The sequence below is a fragment of the Bombina bombina genome, chromosome 6 (genome assembly GCF_027579735.1).
Source record: "Bombina bombina isolate aBomBom1 chromosome 6, aBomBom1.pri, whole genome shotgun sequence".
Classification (NCBI taxonomy): Eukaryota; Metazoa; Chordata; class Amphibia; order Anura; family Bombinatoridae; genus Bombina; species Bombina bombina.
In genome coordinates, this window is record NC_069504.1 from 881,121,007 (window position 1) to 881,145,574 (window position 24,568).

Sequence of the window (24,568 nt, forward strand, 5' to 3'; positions counted from 1 at the left end):
CACACACACATATACAAACACATACATATACATATGCACACCTACACACACATATACAAACACATACATACACATACGTACACCTACACACACATACAATAATAATTATTAAAATAATAATTTGCAATTTATATATAGCGCGTTTCTCCCTGTGAGACTCAAAGCACTTTACAAATATACCAACATAAAGACATAAAAATTAGGAGTTTCTGAAGGTCAGATAAGTGGACTGAATACCTGATGGAAGAGGTGGGTCATTAGCTTTTTATTAAAAGTCTGTAAGGATGGTGCCTGTCTGATTGCGCACGGTAAAGAGTTCCAGAAAGTAGGGGCAGCGTGGCTGAATGCTCTGGAGCCTGAGTTTGTCCTTATTCTTGGCACTGAGAGGAGGGATGTGTTGGCTGACCTAAGTGAGCGGGATGGGATGTAGGGTGTCAGGAGCTTTTTCAGGTACTGTGGACCTTGGTTGTTTAAGGCTTTGAAGGTCAGCAGGCCAATTTGAAAATATGTTCGCCATTTATTTGGAAGCCAATGCAGGGAGTAGAGAACAGGTGTTATGTGGCAGCAGAGAGTTTGATTGGTCAGTAGTCTGGCTGCTGCGTTTTGTACCGTCTGAAGGTGATGGAGTTCTTTATTTTTGGAGGCCCAAGTAAAGTGCATTGCAGTAATCTAGCCTAGAGGATACAAATGCATGGATTAATGTTGGCATATCATCCGGTGGAATTAAGTGTTGTATCCTTACATACACATATGCACACCTACACACACATATACAAACACATACATATGTTCACCTACACACATACTGTACAAACACATACATACACATACGCACACCAATACACATATACAAACACATACATACACATATGCACACCTACACACACATACAAACACATACATACACATATGCACACCTACACACACACATACAAACACACATACACATACGCACACCTACACATACATACAAACACACATACGCACACCTACACACACATACAAACACATACGCACACCTACACACACCAACACCTACAAACACATACATACACATACGCACACCTACTACACACACGCACACCTACACACACACACATACAAACACATACATACACACACCTACACACATATACAAACACATACGCACACCTACACACACACATACAAACACCTACACACACACACACACGCACACCTACACACACACATACAAACACATATATACACATATGCACACCTACACACACATACAGACACATACATACACATATGCACACCTGCACACACAACCAAAACACATACATACACATATGCACACCTGCACACACAACCAAAACACATACATACACATACGCACACATACACACACACATACAAACATATACATACACATACACACACACATACATAAACATACGCACACCTACACACACACATACAAACACATATGCACACCTACACACACATACAAACACATACATACACATACACACACCTACACACACACATACCAACACATAAATACACATAAGCACACCTACACACACATACAAACACATACATACACACATCTACACACTCATAAAAACACATACATACACATACCTACACACATCTACACACACACACATACATACACTAGTGCACACCTACACACATATACTGTATTCACACAAATACATATATACGTATATGTACACAGATACACATACAGAGATACACATACATACACACACATATGCATGCAACACACACAAACACACATACAAAAACACACACACATAAATACATATATGTAATGTCCTTATATAGCAAACATTAACTCTTTATATGAATGATGCACTTGCAACTTCTAAATGTAACTGGCACTTTATTCACTGGATGACATAACAAGGTGCTCCTGTAGATTTGCACACAGAAATATGGATAGATACATATATATATAGTCCTTTATAATGAATGGCTGCTGCACTCCTTATATTAGCAGTCCTGTACACTGTGTATGCAGCACTATAGTAATCCAGGGAAACTTATAACTGTATAACTGTTAACTGTATAACTGCAATATAACTTATAATGTGTAACTGACAGTTCTTACTCTTCCTGCCTGGCTGATGCTGTATCCTCTGCAGTGATCTGTAGCTGACATTACATTTATTAGTATCAGCAATTGTCAGAACCTCAGGTTCAGTCCTTGTACTTTATAGCTGCATCAAAAACTGTCACAAGATGGCTTCTCTGAACTGTTCTGATTCTAAGCACATCCCACTTGATGACATCATCTTTGTATGGAAGCCTCAATGTGCCATCTGACCAAACCAGGAAGTAAGCACAACACTACATCTCCTTTCCTACTTATTTTTTTTTTTTTTAATAAACTTAACTGCACAACAACAACCGTAAGATAAATCATTCTTCTCCAGCATCCTCTTGTATTGTGGACATGAAAGCTGCTTCGTGTTTCTTATGTTGACGAAAGTTTCTCTGATATGTTGCATGTTGTCTCCAGTGAGTGTCTCTGAGATTAACTTCAGGAGACCAACGAACAACAGGTGTTCATTGCCTGGGAGTACGAGCATGACTATTGTGGTCCTGGATAGAATTTCCTGACTCATCATTACAAGGTTCTTCTACTGAGGCTGGTATTTCTGAGTCATCTTCTGTAGTTGAGTCAGAGCCTGTGTTTGGATCATGCCAAACACCATCCCAGATATCAAAGTCATTGTCTGATTGCATTTTTATGTGATGGTCCTCACCAGCCTGTTCTCTTCTCTCTAGGCGTGGTCGTAGTTGGTTCACATGGCGGCGACACACACCTGATTGAGTGGTTATCACATACATCTTTGGGCCCTCAACCTGGGCAACAACACCTGGTGCCCATTTTTCCTCTGTATGGTACACCCTATACCAAACCAAGTCTCCTTCTGTATAGGTGCGTGAAGGTTTTCCCACTCTCATTTTATCTTGCATGATGCGGACTGTTTCTGCTACATCTGGTGTGATTAAATCCAGCTTTGTACGGATCTTCCTGCCAAACAATAGTTGAGCTGGGGCAACTCCCGTGGTGGGATGTTGAGTAACCCTATATTGTTGCAAAAATTGTAAAATGTTTTTAGTATTAACCTACTTCTCAGCTTTTAGCGCTTTCAGTGCCCTTTTATAGGTTTGGACAAATCTCTCTGCTTGCCCGTTGGTGGCTGGGTGATATGGTGCCGTCCGATGATGGTGAATTCCATTCGTATGTAAAAAATTCTGGAAGTCTTGTGACACAAACTGGGGACCATTGTCTATGACCAGTTTTCTTGGCAACCCAAATACTGAAAACCGTCTTTCTAATGCTGATATGACTTCAGTAGTTGTAGTCCTTGTCATTGGAATTACTTCTGGCCACTTAGAGTGTGCATCAATTATGATTAAGTATGAGATTCTATCAATAGGACCAGCAAAGTCCAAATGTAGTCTCTCCCAAGGAGTAGTAGGCCAGTCCCATGGTTGTACAGCTCCTCGTGGAAGCTGTCCTTGAGCTTGAACACACCCTTTGCATGCCATAACATAGTTCTCAATGTCCTTATCAATGACCGGCCACCAAACATGACCCCTAGCCTTCTGTTTCATTCTGACAATGCCTGGGTGTCCTTCATGAAGGAGTTTTAACGTAGCTTGCCGTAGCCCATTAGGAACCAGAAGTCTCTCACCCCATAAAATACATCCATTTCTGTGTGTGAGTTCTTTCGCTCGTAGTGTGTATGCTCGCTGCACATCACAGCCAGTTCTTGGCCAGCCATCTCTCAAATACTTTGCCAGAAGTTGTAATTCAGTATCACAAGCTGTCTCCTTTGCAATTTGTTTGGCATGTACTATACCCGTAAAACACACCCTTGGAAGGCTTTCTTGAACAACTGGTAAGGAATTCATTAGTAGAAGCCTGGACATGGCATTAGCATTGCCATGGGAATCATGGGCCCGGTATTTGATGGAGTAATGATATGCTCCCAAAGTTAGAGCATACCTTTGCAATCTAGCCGCTGTAGTGGTTGAAATTCCTTTCCTTGGATTAAAGATGGTCAGCAGTGGCTTATGGTCAGTTAAAAGAGTAAATTGTCTACCATAAATATAGTTATGGAACTTCTTAACAGCCCATACAATGGCCAATGCTTCCTTGTCTAATTGTGAATAGTTCTTCTCTGCCGTCGTTAGAGAACGGGAAGCAAAGGCTACCGGTCGGTCTGTCCCATCTGGCATTGTGTGTGACAATACAGCCCCTAAACCATAAGGTGAAGCATCACATGCTATCATGAGTGGTTTCTGAAGATCATAGTGCATTAACATGCGGGAACACAGGAGTAGGTTCTTGGATTCCTGGAAGGTTTTATTGCATTCACTGCTCCACAACCAGGGTCGATTTGTCTCAAGAAGCTGATGTAGTGGGTGTAACGTATGGGCTAGCTGGGGAAGAAAACGGTGGTAATAGTTAAGGAGACCAAGGTATGATCGTAGTTGTGATGCATTCTGTGGTATAGGAGCTTCTTGCAAGGCCTTGACTTTGTCATCAGCAGTATGTAGACCATGACAATCTATAACATGGCCACAAAATTCTAATTTGTCACGCATGAAAGCACACTTCTCCAAGTTGACCTTCAACCTGTAGGTCATTAGCCGCTGCAGTACCCTCTCTACATTGTGTCGATGTTTTTCCTCCGTCCTGCCCATGATTAACATTTTATCTAAAAGGCATGGGACATAGGGTAGTCCATTTAACAGTTCTTCCATGGTGCATTGCCAGATGGCTGATGCAGGAGCAATGCCAAAGACCATATGATTACATTGAAATAAACCACGGTGAGTATTGATGGTGAGTAACCTGCGGGATTCTGGATGTACTTCAAGGTGAAGGTAAGCATTTTTTAAATCAATCTTTGTGAAATGTTGTCCCCCAGCTAGGTTAGCAAAAATCTCTTCTGTTCTGGGTAATGGATACTTATCCACTGCTAACTGTTCATTCAACACCATCCTAAAGTCTCGACATATTCGGATCTGTCCATCTTTCTTTCTTACCGGTACAATAGGAGAAGCCCACTCACTAAGATGCACTGGGGTTATAATCTTTAACTCTTCTAACCTCCTCAGTTCAGCATCAACTCCTGCCCTTAAAGCGAATGGCACAGTTCGTGCTTTGAAAAACTTTGGCCTTGCTCCAGGTTTTAACTGTAACTGTACCCTTTTGTTCTTAACTTTTCCCAGGACATTTTCAAACACCGGGGCATATTTGGTCTTAATGTTCTGAATCCACTGGGCACGATCAACTCCAATATGATGAACTTCACTGTTTTTGAGGCTCTCAGGCATGCCAAGGGCCCGTATCCAGTCCCTTCCATAAAGAGGTGGGCCACCTGATTTTAGTATATATAGTGTAAGATTGGCAGTTTTACTGTTTGTACACACAGATACAGATGCACACCCCAGTGGAGTCAAGACTTCTCTGGAGTATGTTTGCAGCTTCAAGGTAGTGGGCTGCAGCAATACTGGAATTTTCAGCTGTTTCCAATCTTTAATTGTCATAACTGAAACTGCAGCCCCAGTATCTAAGTCCATGGTCAAATCTTTTCCTTCAATATTAACATGAACGGTCAAAGGCTCAGACCCTGCTGTCATGGTGTATACAGTCAAACTCTGAACAGTCATTTCCTCTTCTGAATCTGATGTGGCTCCCTTATAAGCCATGTGGTAATTTCCCTTCTTATGAGTTTTGCTTGAGACACTCTGCTGAGATCCTCTGCAAGCCTTCTTTAAGTGTCCTATTTTACCACAGCCATGACAATGAGCATTTTTAAATCTGCATTCAGAAGCTACATTATTCTGTGCTCCACATCTGTAACAGTTAATAGGCGATGCTGCTTTTGCTGAATATTTAGTGGCTGGTTTAGTCTGTTGCTTCACATTAGAGAAAAATACCTGTTCTTCCTTAGTGTGAGAATGCGTCTGCAGTAAACTAGTGTCTCGTGTGGCCTGTTCCAAAACAGAAGCAATCTCTAGTGCTTTATGGAAGGTCAGGCTCTCCTTTGTCAAAAGTCGCCTTTGAATAGATTCTGTACTGATACCCATAACAAACTGATCTCTAAGGGCAATATTCAGATACTCCCCAAAAGCACAGGTGCTGGCCAATTTCTTTAAACTGATTGCAAATGTAGATACAGTCTCTTGTACCCCTTGGCGCCTGCTATAAAACTTGAACCGCTCAGCAATCTCTAATGGCCGTGGTTGTAAATGTTGTGTTAAGATCTGTATTATTTCAGACAAAGACTTGGTGGCTGGCTTTTCTGGGTGTAGCAGATCTTTTAGAATCTCATATGTTTTAGCACCAATAGTTGTCAGACAGACAGCAACAGACTTAGTATCTCCAATGTCATTGGCAAGTAAATACTGCTGTAGTCTTTCAGTCCAGGAAACCCAGTTATCTGTGTCAGGGTCAAATTCTTTCAATGCTCCAAATACAGCCATTATAGCGTGAGTTTGTGGTAGTATACTCGTCGCCAGATGTAATGTCCTAATATAGCAAACATTAACTCTTTATATGAATGATGCACTTGCAACTTCTAAATGTAACTGGCACTTTATTCACTGGATGACATAACAAGGTGCTCCTGTAGATTTACACACAGTAATATGGATAGATACACATATATATAGTCCTTTATAATGAATGGCTGCTGCACTCCTTATATTAGCAGTCCTGTACACTGTGTATGCAGCACTATAGTAATCCAGGGAAACTTATAACTGTATAACTGTTAACTGTATAACTGCAATATAACTTATAATGTGTAACTGACAGTTCTTACTCTTCCTGCCTGGCTGATGCTGTATCCTCTGCAGTGATCTGTAGCTGACATTACATTTATTAGTATCAGCAATTGTCAGAGCCTCAGGTTCAGTCCTTGTACTTTATAACTGCATCACAAACTGTCACAAGATGGTTTCTCTGAACTGTTCCGATTCTAAGCACATCCCACTTGATGACATCATCTTTGTATGGAAGCCTCAATGTGCCATCTGACCAAGCCAGGAAGTAAGCACAACACTACAATATACACACACATACAAATAAGCACAAATAGATACACACATACATATATGAGGGGACACACACACAGATACACATACATACACACACACAAGCACATATTCATGCAACACACACAAACCCACATACAAAAATGCACACACACACACATATAAATACATATACACATACAGATAAACACAAACACAGATACACACATATGTATATGAGCACACACAGATACACACAGATACACATATATACACACACATACACAGATACACATACATACACACACACAGATACAGATACACATACATATATATGCACATACACAGATACACATACACACACACAGATACACATATATACATATACACACACACACATATACACATACATACACACACACACACACACAGATACACATACATATACACACACACAGATACACATACATACACACACACAAGCACATATTCATGCAACACACACAAACACACATACAAAAATGCACACACACATATAAATACATATACACACATACAGATAAGCACAAACACAGATACACACATATGTATATGAGCACACAAAGATACACACACACACACACACAGATACACATACATACACACAGATACACATACATACACACACAGATACACACACACACACAGATACAGATACATATATATATACACATACACAGATACACATACATACACACACACATACACATACATACATACATACACACACACACATACACATACATACACACACACAAAGATACACATACACTAGCGCTGCGGAATCTGTTGGCGCTCTACAAATAACCGATAATAATAATAATAATACATACACACACACACACACATATACACATACATACACACACACAGATACACATACATACACACACACATATACACATACATACACACATACAGATACACATACATACACATACATACAAACACACAGATAGACATACATACCCACAGATACACATACATACACATACACAGATACACATACATACACACACACACACAGATACACACATACGTATATGAGCACACACAGATAGACATACATACACACACACTGATACACATACATACATATTGAAACAATGTAACGTGAAGCACAGCACTCAGCGCACAGCACGGAACAGGCTTACCATGCCCAATGTCAATATAAAAAAGTACAAATGTTCCAGCTGGTGCAAAAGACCTTTTTATTGTGCAATATGGGATACAAAAAGCAATGTTTCAGGCCAACAATCAGCCCTTTCTCAAGCTTGACCATCAGTGTGTGAACAAACATTTAAAAGCCATAACGGCGCCAAAAATTGTGGTTGCAACATGAACATTGTCGCCATCTAGTGGAGAGTTATAATATCAAATATATTGAAACATATCAAAAACAAACCATTATAAATAATTAAATGACTATATATATCACCACCTAGTGATTAATAAATACATCATCTTTATCAAAATTATTCATCTATAAATATATTAAATAAACAACAATTCATATATATCATTGTGACAATAAATACTGTGCTTTAAATTTCTGTAAAAATAATTCAAATAATACATTTAATTAAAATAACACTTTTAACTGCATATTAAAATTTGTGTCATAAGTTACATATAAACACCACAATTAATATTTGGTTTAAAAAACATATATCAAATACATTAACCTACATAAATCTACTAATGAATAAAAAATTCATATTTCACTTTATTTTATCAGTAGGCAATTCGATTTGAACATACGTCAATATTGGATATTAAAAAATCCATGCATACGTAAATACACATATGATATCACCAAAAACCATCATGCTATTTATGTGCATATACGTACGCATGTATAGATGTATCCAGAAAAGGTTTCAAAGTTCTACACAAATCAGGAGAATCATTTATCTTATTATATCAAATTACCAAAATGCAGTCCAATTACACTCTCTATTAAGCCCTTTTGGCCATAGAGTGCCCAATTCATTAATCCAGAATGTTTCACGTCTGCTCAATATATTCTCCCTGTCACCCGCTCTTCTTGGTAAATGAATTTTTTCAATTATTTGGAAACGGAGTTGGCTGATTCTATGGCCTGCCTCTAAAGGATTTCGGAGCACAAATCAAATATTCGATGTAAAAAGAAGGATGCTCCTGTGGCTTCCCACTTTTTAGAGGCAGGCCATAGAATCAGCCAACTCCGTTTCCAAATAATTGAAAAAATTAATTTACCAAGGAGAGGGGGTGACAGGGAGAATATATTGAGCAGACGTGAAGCATTCTGGATTAATGAATTGGGCATTCTATGGCCAAAAGGGCTTAATAGAGAGTGTAATTGGACTGCATTTTGGAAATTTGATATAATAAGATAAATGATTCTCCTGATTTGTGTAGAACTTTGAAACCTTTTCTGGATACATCTATACATGCGTATGTATATGCACATAAATAGTATGATGGTTTTTGGTGATATGTGTATTTACGTATGCATGGATTTTTGAATATCCAATATTGACCTATGTTCAAATCGAATTGCCTACTGATAAAATAAAGTGAAATATGAATTTTTTATTCATTAGTAGATTTATGTAGGTTAATGTATTTGATATATGTTTTTTAACCAAATATTAATTGTGGTGTTTATATGTAACTTATGACACAAATTTTAATATGCAGTTAAAAGTGTTATTTTAATTAAATGTATTATTTGAATTATTTTTACAGAAATTTAAAGCACAGTATTTATTGTCACAATGATATATATGAATTGTTGTTTATTTAATATATTTATAGATGAATAATTTTGATAAAGATGTTGTATTTATTAATCACTAGGTGGTGATATATATAGTCATTTGATTATTTATAATGGTTTGTTTTTGATATGTTTCAATATATTTGATATTATAACTCTCCACTAGATGGCGACAATGTTCATGTTGCAACCACAATGTTTGGCGCCGTTATGGCTTTTAAATGTTTGTTCACACACTGATGGTCAAGCTTGAGAAAGGGCTGATTGTTGGCCTGAAACGTTGTTTTTTGTATCCCATATTGCACAATAAAAAGGTCTTTTGCACCAGCTGGAACATTTGTACTTTTCTACACATACATACATACACACACACATACATACACACACACAGATACACATACATACATACACACACACTGATACACATACATACATACACACACAAAGATACACACTTACGTATATGAGCACACACAGATAGACATACATACACATACACACACACACACACAGATACACACAGTGACATACATATATGAGCACACACAGATAGACATACATACACACACACACACATACACACAGATACACATACATACACACACACAAGCACACATTCCTTCCTACACAAACTTACAAAACCTACAGTAATTGTATCCCATGCCTTTATATTCTGTTGCAGTAAAATTATCTATGCTGCTTTTGTTGCCCTGATCTTGGCCAGTATGACCTTTCCACATGGACTTGGACAATACATGGGAGGCACACGGGTAAGTCAGCATACACATAAGTGTGTAACATACATAGATAAGTTCTTTTTTGCACTCTTTAAAGGGACAGTAAACACCTTGAGATTTTTATATAACATGTATAACAATCCGTTGTAAAACAGCTTTGCAGTATACATTAATCATTTATTTTGTCCCCTTTTCATGTAATTTACCTCTGAAAATTGTGGAGTTTATAATTCCCAGATCTTAAAATGCACCCTTCTGACTTATCAAGGCTAACCCTGTGACATATCGTTCCCTGATTGGCTTTAACTGGAAACAACTGCAAAACAAAGCACTTTATACTAACAATATGACCATGGCTAGCCTTGTTGTCTGCAGACTCAAGCCTGGATTTGCTTTTTGAAAAAGGCCAGTGGTAGGTGAAGTTTACCAACTGAAAAATAAGTGCTGCAAACAAGATGTTATTTTAAAAAAATAAATAAATAAATGTTTTTACTTGGCTGATAAGTAAACAGAAATGTTTTGTAATTATATGGTATTTTCTGTCCCTTTAAGAAACATAAACTTTTCATGAAGAATATAAATAACTAGTGGCACTAAGACTCTTCTCTTCTGCTGCAGCTGACAATGAAGGAACATTTAGAAACCTTTTTCAACAATGTCACTTGGGGAGTAGAAGAACTGAGGATAAATGCGAATGTCTCACGCCAGCCTCCCAATCCCACCTACGACAATAGCTTTCTACAGTGGACACACCCTCACATGTCAGCTGTGGAAAAACTTGCATGCTTTTTGGTTCTAAAGGTGAATGTCTCTATTCTGTAAATTCTAGGGGCAAGATTACATATGCAGCATTGGAAAACACGGTTTTGGTATCACATATACAGCGTTGCATATAAATGCGGCACATATATATTTCACCCACCGGCCGCAACTTTTACTTCCATAAGCTAACATAGAACAACGTAACAAATCGGTATCACATATTCAGCGCAAGGACTTACGCAACAAAAATTTAGAAATTTTACTCCATTTTCACCTCGCCACACATAGGCAGGCGCAGCAAGCCTTGCGCTGAGTATGTGAGCACCGTAACCCCTGTAACTGCCTGAAAATATTAACTAACACCTAACGCATGGGCAATATCTATCTACCTCCTTAAAATAACTAACACCTAACACATGCGCAATATCTATCTAGCTGTCAACCGCAATCCCCCACCGCAATAACTAATAAAGTTTATTAACCCCTAATCCCCCATTAACCCACATCGCAATAAACCTAATAAAGTACAGGTAGCCCTCAGTTTACGCCGGGGTTAGGTTCCAGAAGGAATGGTTGTAAATCGAAACCGTTGTAAATTGAAACCCAGTTTATAATGTAAGTCAATGGGAAGTGAGAGAGATAGGTTCCAGGCCCCTTTCAAAATTGTCATAAGTAACACCTAATACACTATTTATAAAGCTTTGAAATGAAGACTTTAAATGCTAAACAGCATTATAAACCTAATAAAATAATCACACAACACAGAATATATAATTAAACTAAGTTAAATGAACAAAAACATTTGCTAAACAGCATTATAAACCTAATAAAATAATCACACAACACAGACTTCACTTGCATTTTTCTGCAAACAGTTCTTTCTATGCATTCCAATCTGGACTGATTTATAGACAGGAAGATCTTGTTCCTTTGAAACTGTCTCGATAGCGCAGGTCTGGTTAAACTGATTAATTTCAGCTTGCTTGGCTTTGCTGCAACACAAGCGGACAGCTCCACCTACTGGCTATTTTAATAAATGCACTGCTCCTCAATGCTTTTCAATAGCAGTCACATGACTGGAAAAAAAGGTTGTTATTCTGAAACGGTGTAAATTGAACAGTTGTAAAACGAGGGCCACCTGTATATGAACCCCTAATTCGCCATTAACCCACATCGCAATAAACCTAATAAAGTATATGAACCCCTAATCCACCATTAAACCACATCGCAATAAACCTAATAAAGTATATGAACCCCTAATCAGCCATTAACCCACATCGTAATACACCTAATAAAGTATATAAACCCCTAATCCACCATTAACCCACATCACAACAAACCTAATAAAACTATTAACCCCTAATACGTCAAACCCACACAACGCAATAATCCTAATAAATCTATTAACCCCTAATCCGCCAAACCCTGCAACGCAAATAACTATTTAAATTACTACGCCCCCTAACCTAACACCCCCTAAATTAACCCCAATTACCTAAATTAAAAAATACTAAATTACAATTAAAATAAGAAGCTAACATTACTTAAAAATAAAAATAAAATTTTTAAATTAATATAAGATTACAAAAAATAAAAAAGTCTAACATTACATAAAATAATAAACCAAATTATCAAAAATAAAAAAATTAAACCTAATCCCTATAAACCCCCCAAAATAAAAACACCCCCTAATCTAATACTAAACTACCAATAGCCCTTAAAATGGCCTTTTGTAGGGCATTGCCCAGAGTTAAACAGCTCTTTAAAAAAGTCCCCCCTCTAACAGTAAAACCCCCCACCCACCAAACCCCCCAAAATAAAATAAACTAACACTAAAAAATCCTAAATTAGCCATTGCCCCTAAAGGGGCATTTGTATGGGCATTGCCCTTAAAAGGGCATTCAGCTCTTTTAAGAGTGCCCAGAGCTCAAATTCAAATCAGCCAATAGGATGAGAGCTTCTGAAATCCTATTGGCTGATTTGAATTTGAAGAATCAAATCAGCCAATAGGAATGCAAGGGACGCCATATTTAAATGCGTACCTTGAATTTACTATTCAGTGTACGGCAGCAATCGTACAAAGAGGATCCTTTGCGCTCCATGGCTCCGCGGTCGCCGGTCCTGCTCCGCACTCATCTCCGCTCTGTGCCGGCTTTGTGCTAAATGAAGAAGGAAGAGGTCCTCGCTTGGAAAAAGATGTCGGCCGCTTGGAAGAAGACTTCACCACCTTGAACAGGACCTTCTCCGCCGGACTTCAGGAACAGTGATTACCTATTTGGGGGGTTAGACTTAGGCTTTTTTTTATTTTTTGGGGGTTTGTTTGTTTTTAGATTAGGGATTTCTGGGCACTCTTAAAAGAGCTGAATGCCCTTTTAAGGGCAGTAAAAGAGCTGAATGCCCTATTAAGGACAATGTCCATACAAATGCATATACGTATATAGGTAGTTTAGGATATTTTAGTGTTAGTTTTTTTTTTATTTTGGGGGGTTTGGTGTGTGGGGGGTTTTTACTGTTAGAGGGGGGACAGTATTTTTTTAAGGAAAAGTGCTGTTTAACTTAGGGCAATGCCCTACCAAAGGCCCTTTTAAGGGCTATTGGTAGTTTAGTATTTGATTAGGGTTTTTTATTTTGGGGGGCTTTTTTATTTTCATAGGGATCAGGTTTAATTTTTTAATTTTTGATCATTTGGTTTATTATTTTATGTAATGTTAGACTTTTATTTTTTTAATCTTTAATTAATTTAAAGTTAGTTTTTTTATTTTTAAGTAATGTTAGTTTTTTATTTTAATTGTAATTTAGCATTTTTTACTAACTGGGGTTAATTTAGGGGGTGTTAGGTTAGAGGGTTTAGAAACTTTTTAAAGTAATTACGGCTAGATTACTAGTTTTGCGGTAAGGTGAAAAAGCAGTGTTAACAGGTCCTAACGCTGCTTTTTCACGCCCGCTGGTATTACGAGTCTTGCAGGTATAGGGGCACCGCACACTTTTTTGGCCTTCCCGCAAACCCACTTACGTAAATTTTGTAAAACATCTTTTTTTCTATGGGACTTTCATAGCGCTGGTATTACGAGTTTATCCTGGGAGGCCAAAAAGTGAGTGGTACACCTTATCCCGTCAAGATTTCTAACGCATTTTAAAGTCAGTAGTTATGAGTTTTACACTACAGAGCCGTAGCATAAAACTCATAACTAAAGTGCTAAAAAGTACACTAACACCCATAAACTACCTATTAACCCCTACTCTGCCGCTCTGGACATCGCTGCCACCTACATTATACTTATTAACCCTAATCTGCTGCCCCCAACATCGCCGACACCTACATTATATTTATTAACCCCTAATCTCCATCCCCCAATGTCGCCGCAACCTACCTACATTTATTAACCCCTAATCTGCCGCACCCAACATCGCCACCACTAGAATAAACATATTAACCCCTAAACCTAAGTCTAACCGTAACCCCCCTAACTTAAATATAATTAAAATAAATCTAAATAAAACCTACTATTAATAACTAAATAATTCCTATTTAAAATTAAATACTTACCTATAAAATAAACCCTAAGCTAGCTACAATATAACTAATAGTTACATTGTATCTATCTTAGTGTATATTTTTATTTCACAGGCAAGTTTGTATTTATTTTAACTAGGTAGAATAGTTACTAAATAGTTATTAACTATTTACTAACTACCTAGCTCAAATAAATTCAAATTTACCTGTAAAATAAAACCTAACCTAAGTTACACTAACACTTAACACTACCCTACAATTAAATAAATTCCCTAAATTAAATACAATTAAATAAATTAAATACAGTTAACTAAATTACAAAAAAAACCCACTAAATTAAAGAAAATAAAAAACAAATTACAAGATCTTTGAACTAATTACACCTAATCTAATAGCCCTATCAAAATAAAAAAGCCACCCCAAAATAAAAAAAACCCTAGCCTAAACTAAACTACCAATAGCCCTTAAAAGGGCCTTTTGCGGGGCATTGCCCCAAATAAATCAGCTCTTTTACCTGTAAAAAAAATACAAACAACCCCCCAACAGTAAAACCCACCACCCACAAAACCAACCCCCCAAATAAAACCCTAATTAAAAAAACTAAGCTCCCCATTGCCCTGAAAAGGGCATTTGGATGGATGGGCATTGCCCTTAAAGGGCATTTAGCTCTATTGCGGCCCAAAGCCCTATCCTAAAAATTAAACCCACCCAATACAGCCTTAAAAAAACCTAACACTAACCCCCTGAATAGCCACTTACCGGGAGAAGTCTTCATCCAAGCGGCAAGATGTCCTCAATTCTATCTTCCAATTGGAATCTAAGGGATGCCATCTTGGATGACGTCACTTAAAGGTACCTTCATTCGTCGGGTAGTCATCGTTGGAAGAGGATGCTCCGTGCCGGATGTCTTGAAGATGGACCCGCTCCGCGTCGGAAGGCTGAAGATAGAAGATGCCATCTGGATGAAGTCTTCTGCCCGTCTGGAGGACCACTTCTGTCCGTCTGGAGGACCACTTCTGCCGGCTTCGTTGAGGACATCTTGCCGCTTGGATGAAGACTTCTCCCATTAAGTGAATCTTCGGAGGTTAGTGTTTTTTTAAGGATTTTTTAAGGGTGTATTGGGTGGGTTTTATTTTTAGGTTTGGGCTTTGGGCCGCAATAGAGCTAAATGCCCTTTCAAGGGCAATGCCCATACAAATGCCCTTTTCAGGGCAATGGGGAGCTTAGGTTTTTTTAATTTAGGGTTTTATTTGGGGGGTTGGTTGTGTGGGTGATGGGTTTTACTGTTGGGGGGTTGTTTGTATTTTTTATATAGGTAAAAGACTTGATTTCTTTGGGGCAATGCCCCGCAAAAGGCCCTTTTAAGGGCTATTGGTAGTTTAGTTTAGGCTAGGGGTTTTTTTATTGGGGGGGGCTTTTTTATTTTGATAGGGCTGTTAGATTAGGTGTAATTAATTTAAATATCTTGTAATTTGTTTTTTTATTTTGTGTAATTTAGTGTTTGTTTGTTTTTGTAATTTAGGTAATTGTATTTAATTTATTTAATTGTATTTAATTTAGGGAATTTATTTAATTGTAGGGTAGTGTTAGGTGTTTGTGTAACTTAGGTTAGGTTTTATTTTACAGGTAAATTTGTATTTATTTTAGCTAGGTAGTTATTAAATAGTTAATAACTATTTAGTAACTATTCTACCTAGTTAAAATAACAAACTTGCCTGTAAAATAAAAATAAACCCTAAGCTAGATACAATGTAACTATTAGTTATATTGTAGCTAGCTTAGGGTTTATTTTATAGGTAAGTATTTAGTTTTAAATAGGAATTATTTAGGAAATGATTTTTTTATTAGATTTATTTAAATTATAATTAAGTTAGGGGGGTTAGGGTTAGACTTAGGTTTAGGGGTTAATAAATTTAGAATAGTGGCGGCGACGTTGGGGGCGGCGGATTAGGGGTTAATAAATGTAGGTAGGTTGCGGCGACATTGGGGCGGGAGATTAGGGGTTAATCAAAAAATGTAGGTGGCGGCGACGTTGGGGGCAGCAGATTAGGGGTTAATAAGTGTAAGATTAGGGGTGTTTAGACTCGGGTTCATGTTAGGGTGTTAGGTGTAAACATACATTTCGTTTCCCCATAGGAATCAATGGGGTTGCGTTACTGAGCTTGACACTGCTTTTTGGCAGGTGATAGACTTTTTCTCAGCCGACTCTCCCCATTGATGTCTATGGGGAAATCGTGCACGAGCATGTACAACCAGCTCACCGCTGAATTAAGCAACGCTGGTATTGGAGTGAAGTGTGGAGCACAATTTTGCTCTATGCTCACTTCTTGTCTGTTAACGCCAGGTTTGTAAAAACCTGTAATACCAGCGCTGCAGGGAAGTGAGCGGTGACAATAAACTGCAAGTTAGCACCGCACCCCTGTTACTGCAAAACTCGTAATCTAGGCGTTAGTTATTTGCGTTGTGGGGGTTTGGCGGATTAGAGGTTAATAGATTTATTAGGATTATTGCGTTGTGTGGGTTTGGCGGATTAGGAGTTAATAGTTTTATAAGGTTTGTTGCGATGTGGGTTAATGCCGGTTTAGGGGTTCATATACTTTATTAGGTTTATTGTGATGTGGGTTAATGCCGAATTAGGGGTTCAGATACTTTATTAGGTTTATTGCGATGTGGGTTAATGGCGGATTAGGGGTTAATAGTTTTATTAGGTTTGTTGCGATGTGAGTTAATGGCGGATTAGGGGTTAATAGTTTTATTAGGTTTATTGCGATGTGGGTTAATGACGGAATAGGGGTTCATATACTTTATTAGGTTTATTGCAATGTGGGTTAATGGCGGATTAGGGGTTCATATACTTTATTAGGTTTATTGCGATGTGGGTTAATGGGGAATTAGGGGTTAATAGTTTTATTAGGTAGATCGCGATGTGGGTGAATTGCGGATTAGGGGTTAATAGTTTAATTAGGCTTATTGTGTTGTGGAGGGTTGTTGGTTATGGGTTAATACTTTTATTATTAGTTCCGATGTGGGTTTGATGGCGGATATAGGGGTTTTACATGTCGGTTTATTTTTGGGAGGCGGGTTTGACTTTTACGGGAGATTTTTTTTAATTTTCTTAGGTGCCGACAGTTTCTTAAGTGCCGTAAATCACTGGCGACTCCAGAAATTTGTATTTACGCACATTTCTGGACATCGCTAGTTTATCTGACTTACGGCACTTTATGAACTGCCGGCGGGGTTTATGTAATACCCCGATGTGCAAGGTAAAATTACGGGTGGCGTGGGTTTCAGCAGTTGTGCTGAAGCTTGCGCCGTATATGCAATCTTGCCCTAGATTAGTGCTGCACTCATCAGGCAACGCTATTATTAATACCAAGACATTAATATACTTTACAACATTTAAAACTCTAAATTTCTGCCTGTTTCTAAGCCACTACAGACAGCCTCTTATCACATGCTTTTTTATTTGCTTTTCACAACAGGAGACTGCTAGCTCATGTGAGCCATATAGATAACAATGTGTTCACGCCCAAGGAGTTGTTTAATAGTTAGCACAACAGAGTACTAAATGCAAGTCTATAGATAATAAATAAAAAGTCATGTGATCAGGGGGCAGTTTGCAGAGGCTTAGATACAAGGTAATCACAGAGGTAAAAAGTATATTAATATAAATGTGTTGGTTATGCAAAACTTGGGAATGGGTAATAAAGGGATTATCTATCTTTTAAAACAATAAACATTCTATTGTAGACTGTCCCTTTGAGAAGGATTCACTATTTAAAAATGTGATCTACGCACAAACACATACATACCAACACATTTACACACACAGGGCTGTTTTCATTAAGCATTCCTTTTATTAAAGGGACAAATCAATTTTGAAATTTAAAGAGACAGTCTACATCATACTCTTCATGAAGGCTTACCTTAGTTTGATTAATGAAATGCCGGCTATTGTACCCCTTTCCAAGTAGTTCATCAGGAACGATGAGCACATTTAAAAAAAAATTGTAACGTATTTGGCCATTTCGAAATGACTGCTAAACTCCTCCCTCTGCCTCCTTTCCTTCCCTTTCCTTTCTACCAGCTTTCCTTATGCCCCTTACACTTCTGCGTGTGGCAACGAGTAATGTAGCGTTAAGGGGCTCATTATAGCTCGGACCACTTGCCGAACGTTGTACGTTGTATGAGAGTGTATGTGGTGTGTGTGTGTTGTATGAGAGTGTGTGTGGTGTATGAGAGTGTGTGTGTGCTGTATGAGAGTGTGTGTGGTGTATGAGAGTGTGCGTGTGTTGTATGAGAGTGTGTGTTTTGTATGAGAGTCTGTGTGGTGTGTGTGTGTGCTGTATGAGAGTCTGTGTGGTGTGTGTGTGTGTTGTATAAGTGTGTGTGTTGCATAAGTGTGTGCATGTGTTGAATGAGAGTGTGTGTTTTGTATGAGAGTCTGTGTGGTGTGTGTGTGTTGTATGAGTGTGTGTGTTGCATAAGTGTGTGCATGTGTTGTATGAGAGTGTGTGTTTTGTATGAGAGTCTGTGTGGTGTGTGTGTGTGTGTTGTATGAGTGTGTGTGTTGCATAAGTGTGTGCATGTGTTGAATGAGAGTGTATGTGGTGTGTGTTTATCTGTTATATGAGAGTGTGTGTGTTGTGTGTTGCATAAGTGTGTGCATGTGTTGTATGAGAGTGTGTGTTTTGTATGAGAGTCTGTGTGGTGTGTGTGTGTGTTGCATAAGTGTGTGCATGTGTTGTATGAGAGTGTGTGTTTTGTATGAGAGTCTGTGTGGTGTGTGTGTGTGTTGTATGAGTGTGTGTGTTGCATAAGTGTGTGCATGTGTTGAATGAGAGTGTATGTGGTGTGTGTTTATCTGTTATATGAGAGTGTGTGTGTTGTGTGTTGCATAAGTGTGTGCATGTGTTGTATGAGAGTGTGTGTTTTGTATGAGAGTCTGTGTGGTGTGTGTGTGTGTTGTATGAGTGTGTGTGTTGCATAAGTGTGTGCATGTGTTGTATGAGAGTGTGTGTTGTATGAGAGTCTGTGTGGTGTGTGTGTGTGTTGCATAAGTGTGTGCATGTGTTGTATGAGAGTGTGTGTTTTGTATGAGAGTCTGTGTGGTGTGTGTGTGTTGTATGAGTGTGTGTGTTGCATAAGTGTGTGCATGTGTTGTATGAGAGTGTGTGTTGTATGAGAGTCTGTGGTGTGTGTGTGTGTGTTGTATGAGTGTGTGTGTTGCATAAGTGTGTGCATGTGTTGTATGAGAGTGTGTGTTGTATGAGTGGGTGTGTTGCATAAGTGTGTGCATGTGTTGAATGAGAGTGTGTGTGGTGTGTGTTTATCTGTTATATGTGAGTGTGTGTGTTGTGTGTTGTATGAGTGGGTGTGTTGCATAAGTGTGTGCATGTGTTGTATGAGAGTGTGTGTTGTATGAGAGTCTGTGTGGTGTGTGTGTTGTATGAGTGTGTGTGTTGCATAAGTGTGTGCATGTGTTGTATGAGAGTCTGTGTGGTGTGTGTGTGTGTTGCATAAGTGTGTGCATGTGTTGAATGAGAGTGTATGTGGTGTGTGTTTATCTGTTATATGAGAGTGTGTGTGTTGTGTGTTGTATGAGTGGGTGTGTTGCATAAGTGTGTGCATGTGTTGTATGAGAGTGTGTGTGTTGTGTGTTTATCTGTTATATGAGAGTGTGTGTGTTGTGTATTGTATGAGTGGGTGTGTTGCATAAGTGTGTGCATGTGTTGAATGAGAGTGTGTGTGGTGTGTGTTTATCTGTTATATGAGAGTGTGTGTGTTGTGTGTTGTATGAGTGGGTGTGTTGCATAAGTGTGTGCATGTGTTGTATGAGAGTGTGTGTTGTATGAGAGTCTGTGTGGTGTGTGTGTGTGTTGTATGAGTGTGTGTGTTGCATAAGTGTGTGCATGTGTTGTATGAGAGTCTGTGTGGTGTGTGTGTGTTGCATAAGTGTGTGCATGTGTTGAATGAGAGTGTATGTGGTGTGTGTGTGTGTTGCATAAGTGTGTGCATGTGTTGTATGAGAGTCTGTGTGGTGTGTGTGTGTGTGTGTTGCATAAGTGTGTGCATGTGTTGAATGAGAGTGTATGTGGTGTGTGTTTATCTGAGAGTGTGTGTGTTGTGTGTTGTATGAGTAGGTGTGTTGCATAAGTGTGTGCATGTGTTGAATGAGAGTGTGTGTGGTGGGTATTTGTGTGTTATATGAGAGTGTGTGTGGTGTGTGTTGTAGAGTTAAGGGGCTCATTATAGCTTGGGCCACTTGCTGAACGTTGTACGTTGTATGAGAGTGTGGGGCCCGCCGCCCATTTATCAAGCTCCGGATGGAGCTTGAGGGCAGGTGTTTCTGGGGAGCCTGCAGGCTCGCCAGAAACACCAGTTATGAAGCAGCAGTCTAAAGACCGCTGCTCCATAACCTGTCCACCTGCTCTGAGCAGGCGAACAGACATCGCCGCAATTTAATCCGATCGAGTTGATTGACATCCACCTGCTGGCGGCTGAATGGCCGCGAATATGCAGGGGGCGGCGTTGCACCAGAAGCTCACAAGAGCTGCTGGTGCAATGCTGAATACACAGAGCGTATTGCTCTCTGCATTCAGCGAGGTCTGTCGGACCTGATCCGCACTGTCGGATCAGGTCCGACAGACCTTTGTTAAATAGGCCCCTGTATGTGGTGTGTGTGTGTGTTCTATGAGAGTGTGCGTGCGTGCGTGTGTTGTATGAGAGTGTGTGTGTTTTGTATGAGAGTGCGTGTGGTGTGTGTGTGTGTTGTATGAGTGTGTGTGTTGCATAAGTGTGTGCATGTGTTGAATAAGAGTGAGTGTGGTGTGTGTTTGTCTGTTATATGAGAGTGTGTGTGTGTTGTATAAATGTGTGCATGTTATGAATAAGAGTGTGTGTGGTGTGTTTATTTTATGAGAGTTTTATTACCTTTTACAACACTGTAAGTTTGACTACAATCAAGTATAAAGTATGCACACATTTTACTCACTTTGCCAAAAATTGCAGCTATCTTGTTGTATATTAATTTCAGACCAAGCATACAAATAGGGTTGTAAAGGTTTGTGGTATCATGGCACTGGGTCTTAGGAAAAAAGAAGAACCCTGTCCTAAACAATATCATTGTGAAAGTTACTTCCTTGCTAGTTAATTTAATGTATGTGACCTGTGAAGTGTGTTATTGATGAACAAATCTTCTTTCCACTGTTACTAAGTCACTATTATATCGATTTATCAAGCCCTTTGCCTCTCTGCGACTGCCACTTCTCTACCTCTTAGGTGGAATTTAAATCTCCCCGGTCTCGTCCAACCGGAGAGATTGACAGCTCCTTCCCGTACGTGATTGTCTGTGCACGAGCAGGCGGCTGCATTGCACATGAGCGCAAAATAGCGCTTGTGTGCAATGTTAAATTCCACCAGCAGAATTCATATGTACACCCCTGTCCGCCGTACCTTGATAAATAAAGCCATACGTAGTGATGTGTGTGTCACTGATTCCCTCTGTTGCTCAGAGCCTAACTGAGCACCTTTTGCTTAACATTTCTGCAAAATGTATTGGTTAATTGACCTTTTTTTCTCATACAGTTTTTTATGTTGCTTTTTGCAAACACCATGATTATACCAGCTGGATACTTCCTTCCTGTATTTGTATATGGTGAGTGGAAAGTCAGAGTAACCTCTAGGCCAAATTCATAGGTTCAAATCTCCAAAGCATTTTTGTGTTTGTTAACCTGTACATAACCTGCCCCCCCCCCCCCCCAGGTGCTGGTTTAGGGAGACTCTATGGAGAAATAATGGCAAAAATTTTCCCTGACGGATTTTTCTCTGAAGGAATGCCTGTGAAGATTACCCCTGCCGGATATGCATTAGCAGGTGAGATGGCAGATCCTGGATAAAGAAAATAATGTTTATTTGGTAAAAGGGTCATTAAACTCAGTGTAATTCCCAATAAGGGCTAGATAACAAGTGGAGCGGTAGTTTGAGTTCCTGCTCGTGCATTAACATCGCTAGATGGTGACTTTTTGCATGTGTCAGGTAGCGCATGTATTATAAGTAAAAAGTTTTTGCTTGCCCGCTACCCAACATGCACAAAAAGCCGTCGTTTGAATATTGTGTCCACGTTAATATATTCCCCCATAGACTACAATATAGAGGGAAAAGTGGAAAAAAAACTAACTTACTTGCATGCAAACCCGATCGCATTTAACCAAATGTGCTAACCCGACAAGAAATATGAATATTTCACATTCCAATGTTCTTCCATTGAAGAATATGTCCTATTTATTTATAAATAAATATCTAAATTCAGGCGTAACTCTGAGATATTGCTGGTTCGGTTCCAGCCCACCGCAATAAATCAAATATAAAGTGCGTCACACTAATTTGTTTGTTTACCCAGTACATATAAAAGTTATATTTACACTATACTGTAGTCTATTAAAGGGATTCTAAGCCCAAATATATATATTTTTTCATGATTCAGATAGAGCATACAATTTTAAGCAACTTTCTAATGTATTCCTATTATCAATTTTTCTTTGTTCTTTTGCTATGAAAAGCTTAGGAGCTGTCCCATTTTTCTAAATGTAGCCACCAATCAGCAAGTGCTATCCAGGGTCTGAACCAAAAATAGGCTGGCTGCTCAGCTTACATTCCTGCTTTTTCAAATAAAGATTTGGGGGCCGATTTATCAATGTCTGGCGGACATGATCCGCTGTAGCGGATCATGTCCGCCAGACATCACTGAATGCCGACAGCATACACTGTCAGCATTTAAAATTGCACAAGCAGTTCTGGTGAACTGCCTGTGCAATGCCGCCCCCTGCAGATTCACAGCCAATCGGCCGCTATCAGGGGGGTGTCAATCAACCAAATCGTACATGATCGGGCGGATTGCTCTCCGATGCCTCAGAGGAGGCATATGAGTTAAGGACCGCTGCTTCTTAACTCCTGGGGTATTTGGCCCCATTCGGGCCATGATAAATTGGCCCCAGAGAATGAAGAAAAATTAATAATAGGAGTAAATTAGAAAGTTGCTTAAAATTGCATGCTCTATCTGAATCACAAAAGAAAATATTTGGGTTTATTGTCCCTAAATAGCAATATGTCCAAAAAACATAATGTACTGTAAATACCTTAATTAAAAAAATACTTTATTGCTAAAAAATGCTAACCATCATCTAAACCTTCAGCTCAGCTTTTGCTGGTGATCTGCATATATAGGTGAGTGTAAATACAGTATGTGAATTCATGTGTATTTATGAGTTTATATGTGTATATATGTTGGAAAAATGGCACAATAGACTTGAGAAACACAAACACAAACCTTCAATTTGAAAAAAAAAAGCAATATCCACAAAGTTCAATAAAGAGAAGCGCAATAAAATGAGGTATGCTTGTGTGTGTGTATATACTGTATATATATATATATATATATATATATATATATATATATGATGTTTTTTTTAGTAAAATATATATATATATAAATCCCATGTAGGGCTCCGCACTCACTTTACTTATAACAACTGCCCAGGGTGCATTAAACAGTATCACAGCCAAAGTCAATAGTAAGCACTCACCGGTTCTTATAATACTTAGAACTTTAACAACAGTAACGTTTCGGGGGGGGTTAGCCCCGTCCTCAGACCGTACCTGGTACGGTCTGAGGACGTGGCTAACACTCCCGAAATGGCACCC

The 24,568-nt window shown here is 38.8% G+C and overlaps 1 protein-coding gene across 4 annotated transcripts in view; it reads left to right on the plus strand.

The window, feature by feature from the left end:
• LOC128663841 (chloride channel protein ClC-Kb) overlaps positions 1-24,568 on the plus strand; it is a 437,573-nt gene that overhangs the window by 357,146 nt on the left and 55,859 nt on the right. For all 4 annotated transcript variants that reach the window (XM_053718370.1, XM_053718371.1, XM_053718372.1 and 1 more), the window contains 4 exons: positions 10,536-10,623; positions 11,209-11,391; positions 22,454-22,523; positions 22,631-22,741. In XM_053718370.1, the coding sequence (XP_053574345.1) occupies positions 10,536-10,623; positions 11,209-11,391; positions 22,454-22,523; positions 22,631-22,741 (452 nt within the window). The remainder of the gene's footprint in view (positions 1-10,535; positions 10,624-11,208; positions 11,392-22,453; positions 22,524-22,630; positions 22,742-24,568) is intronic.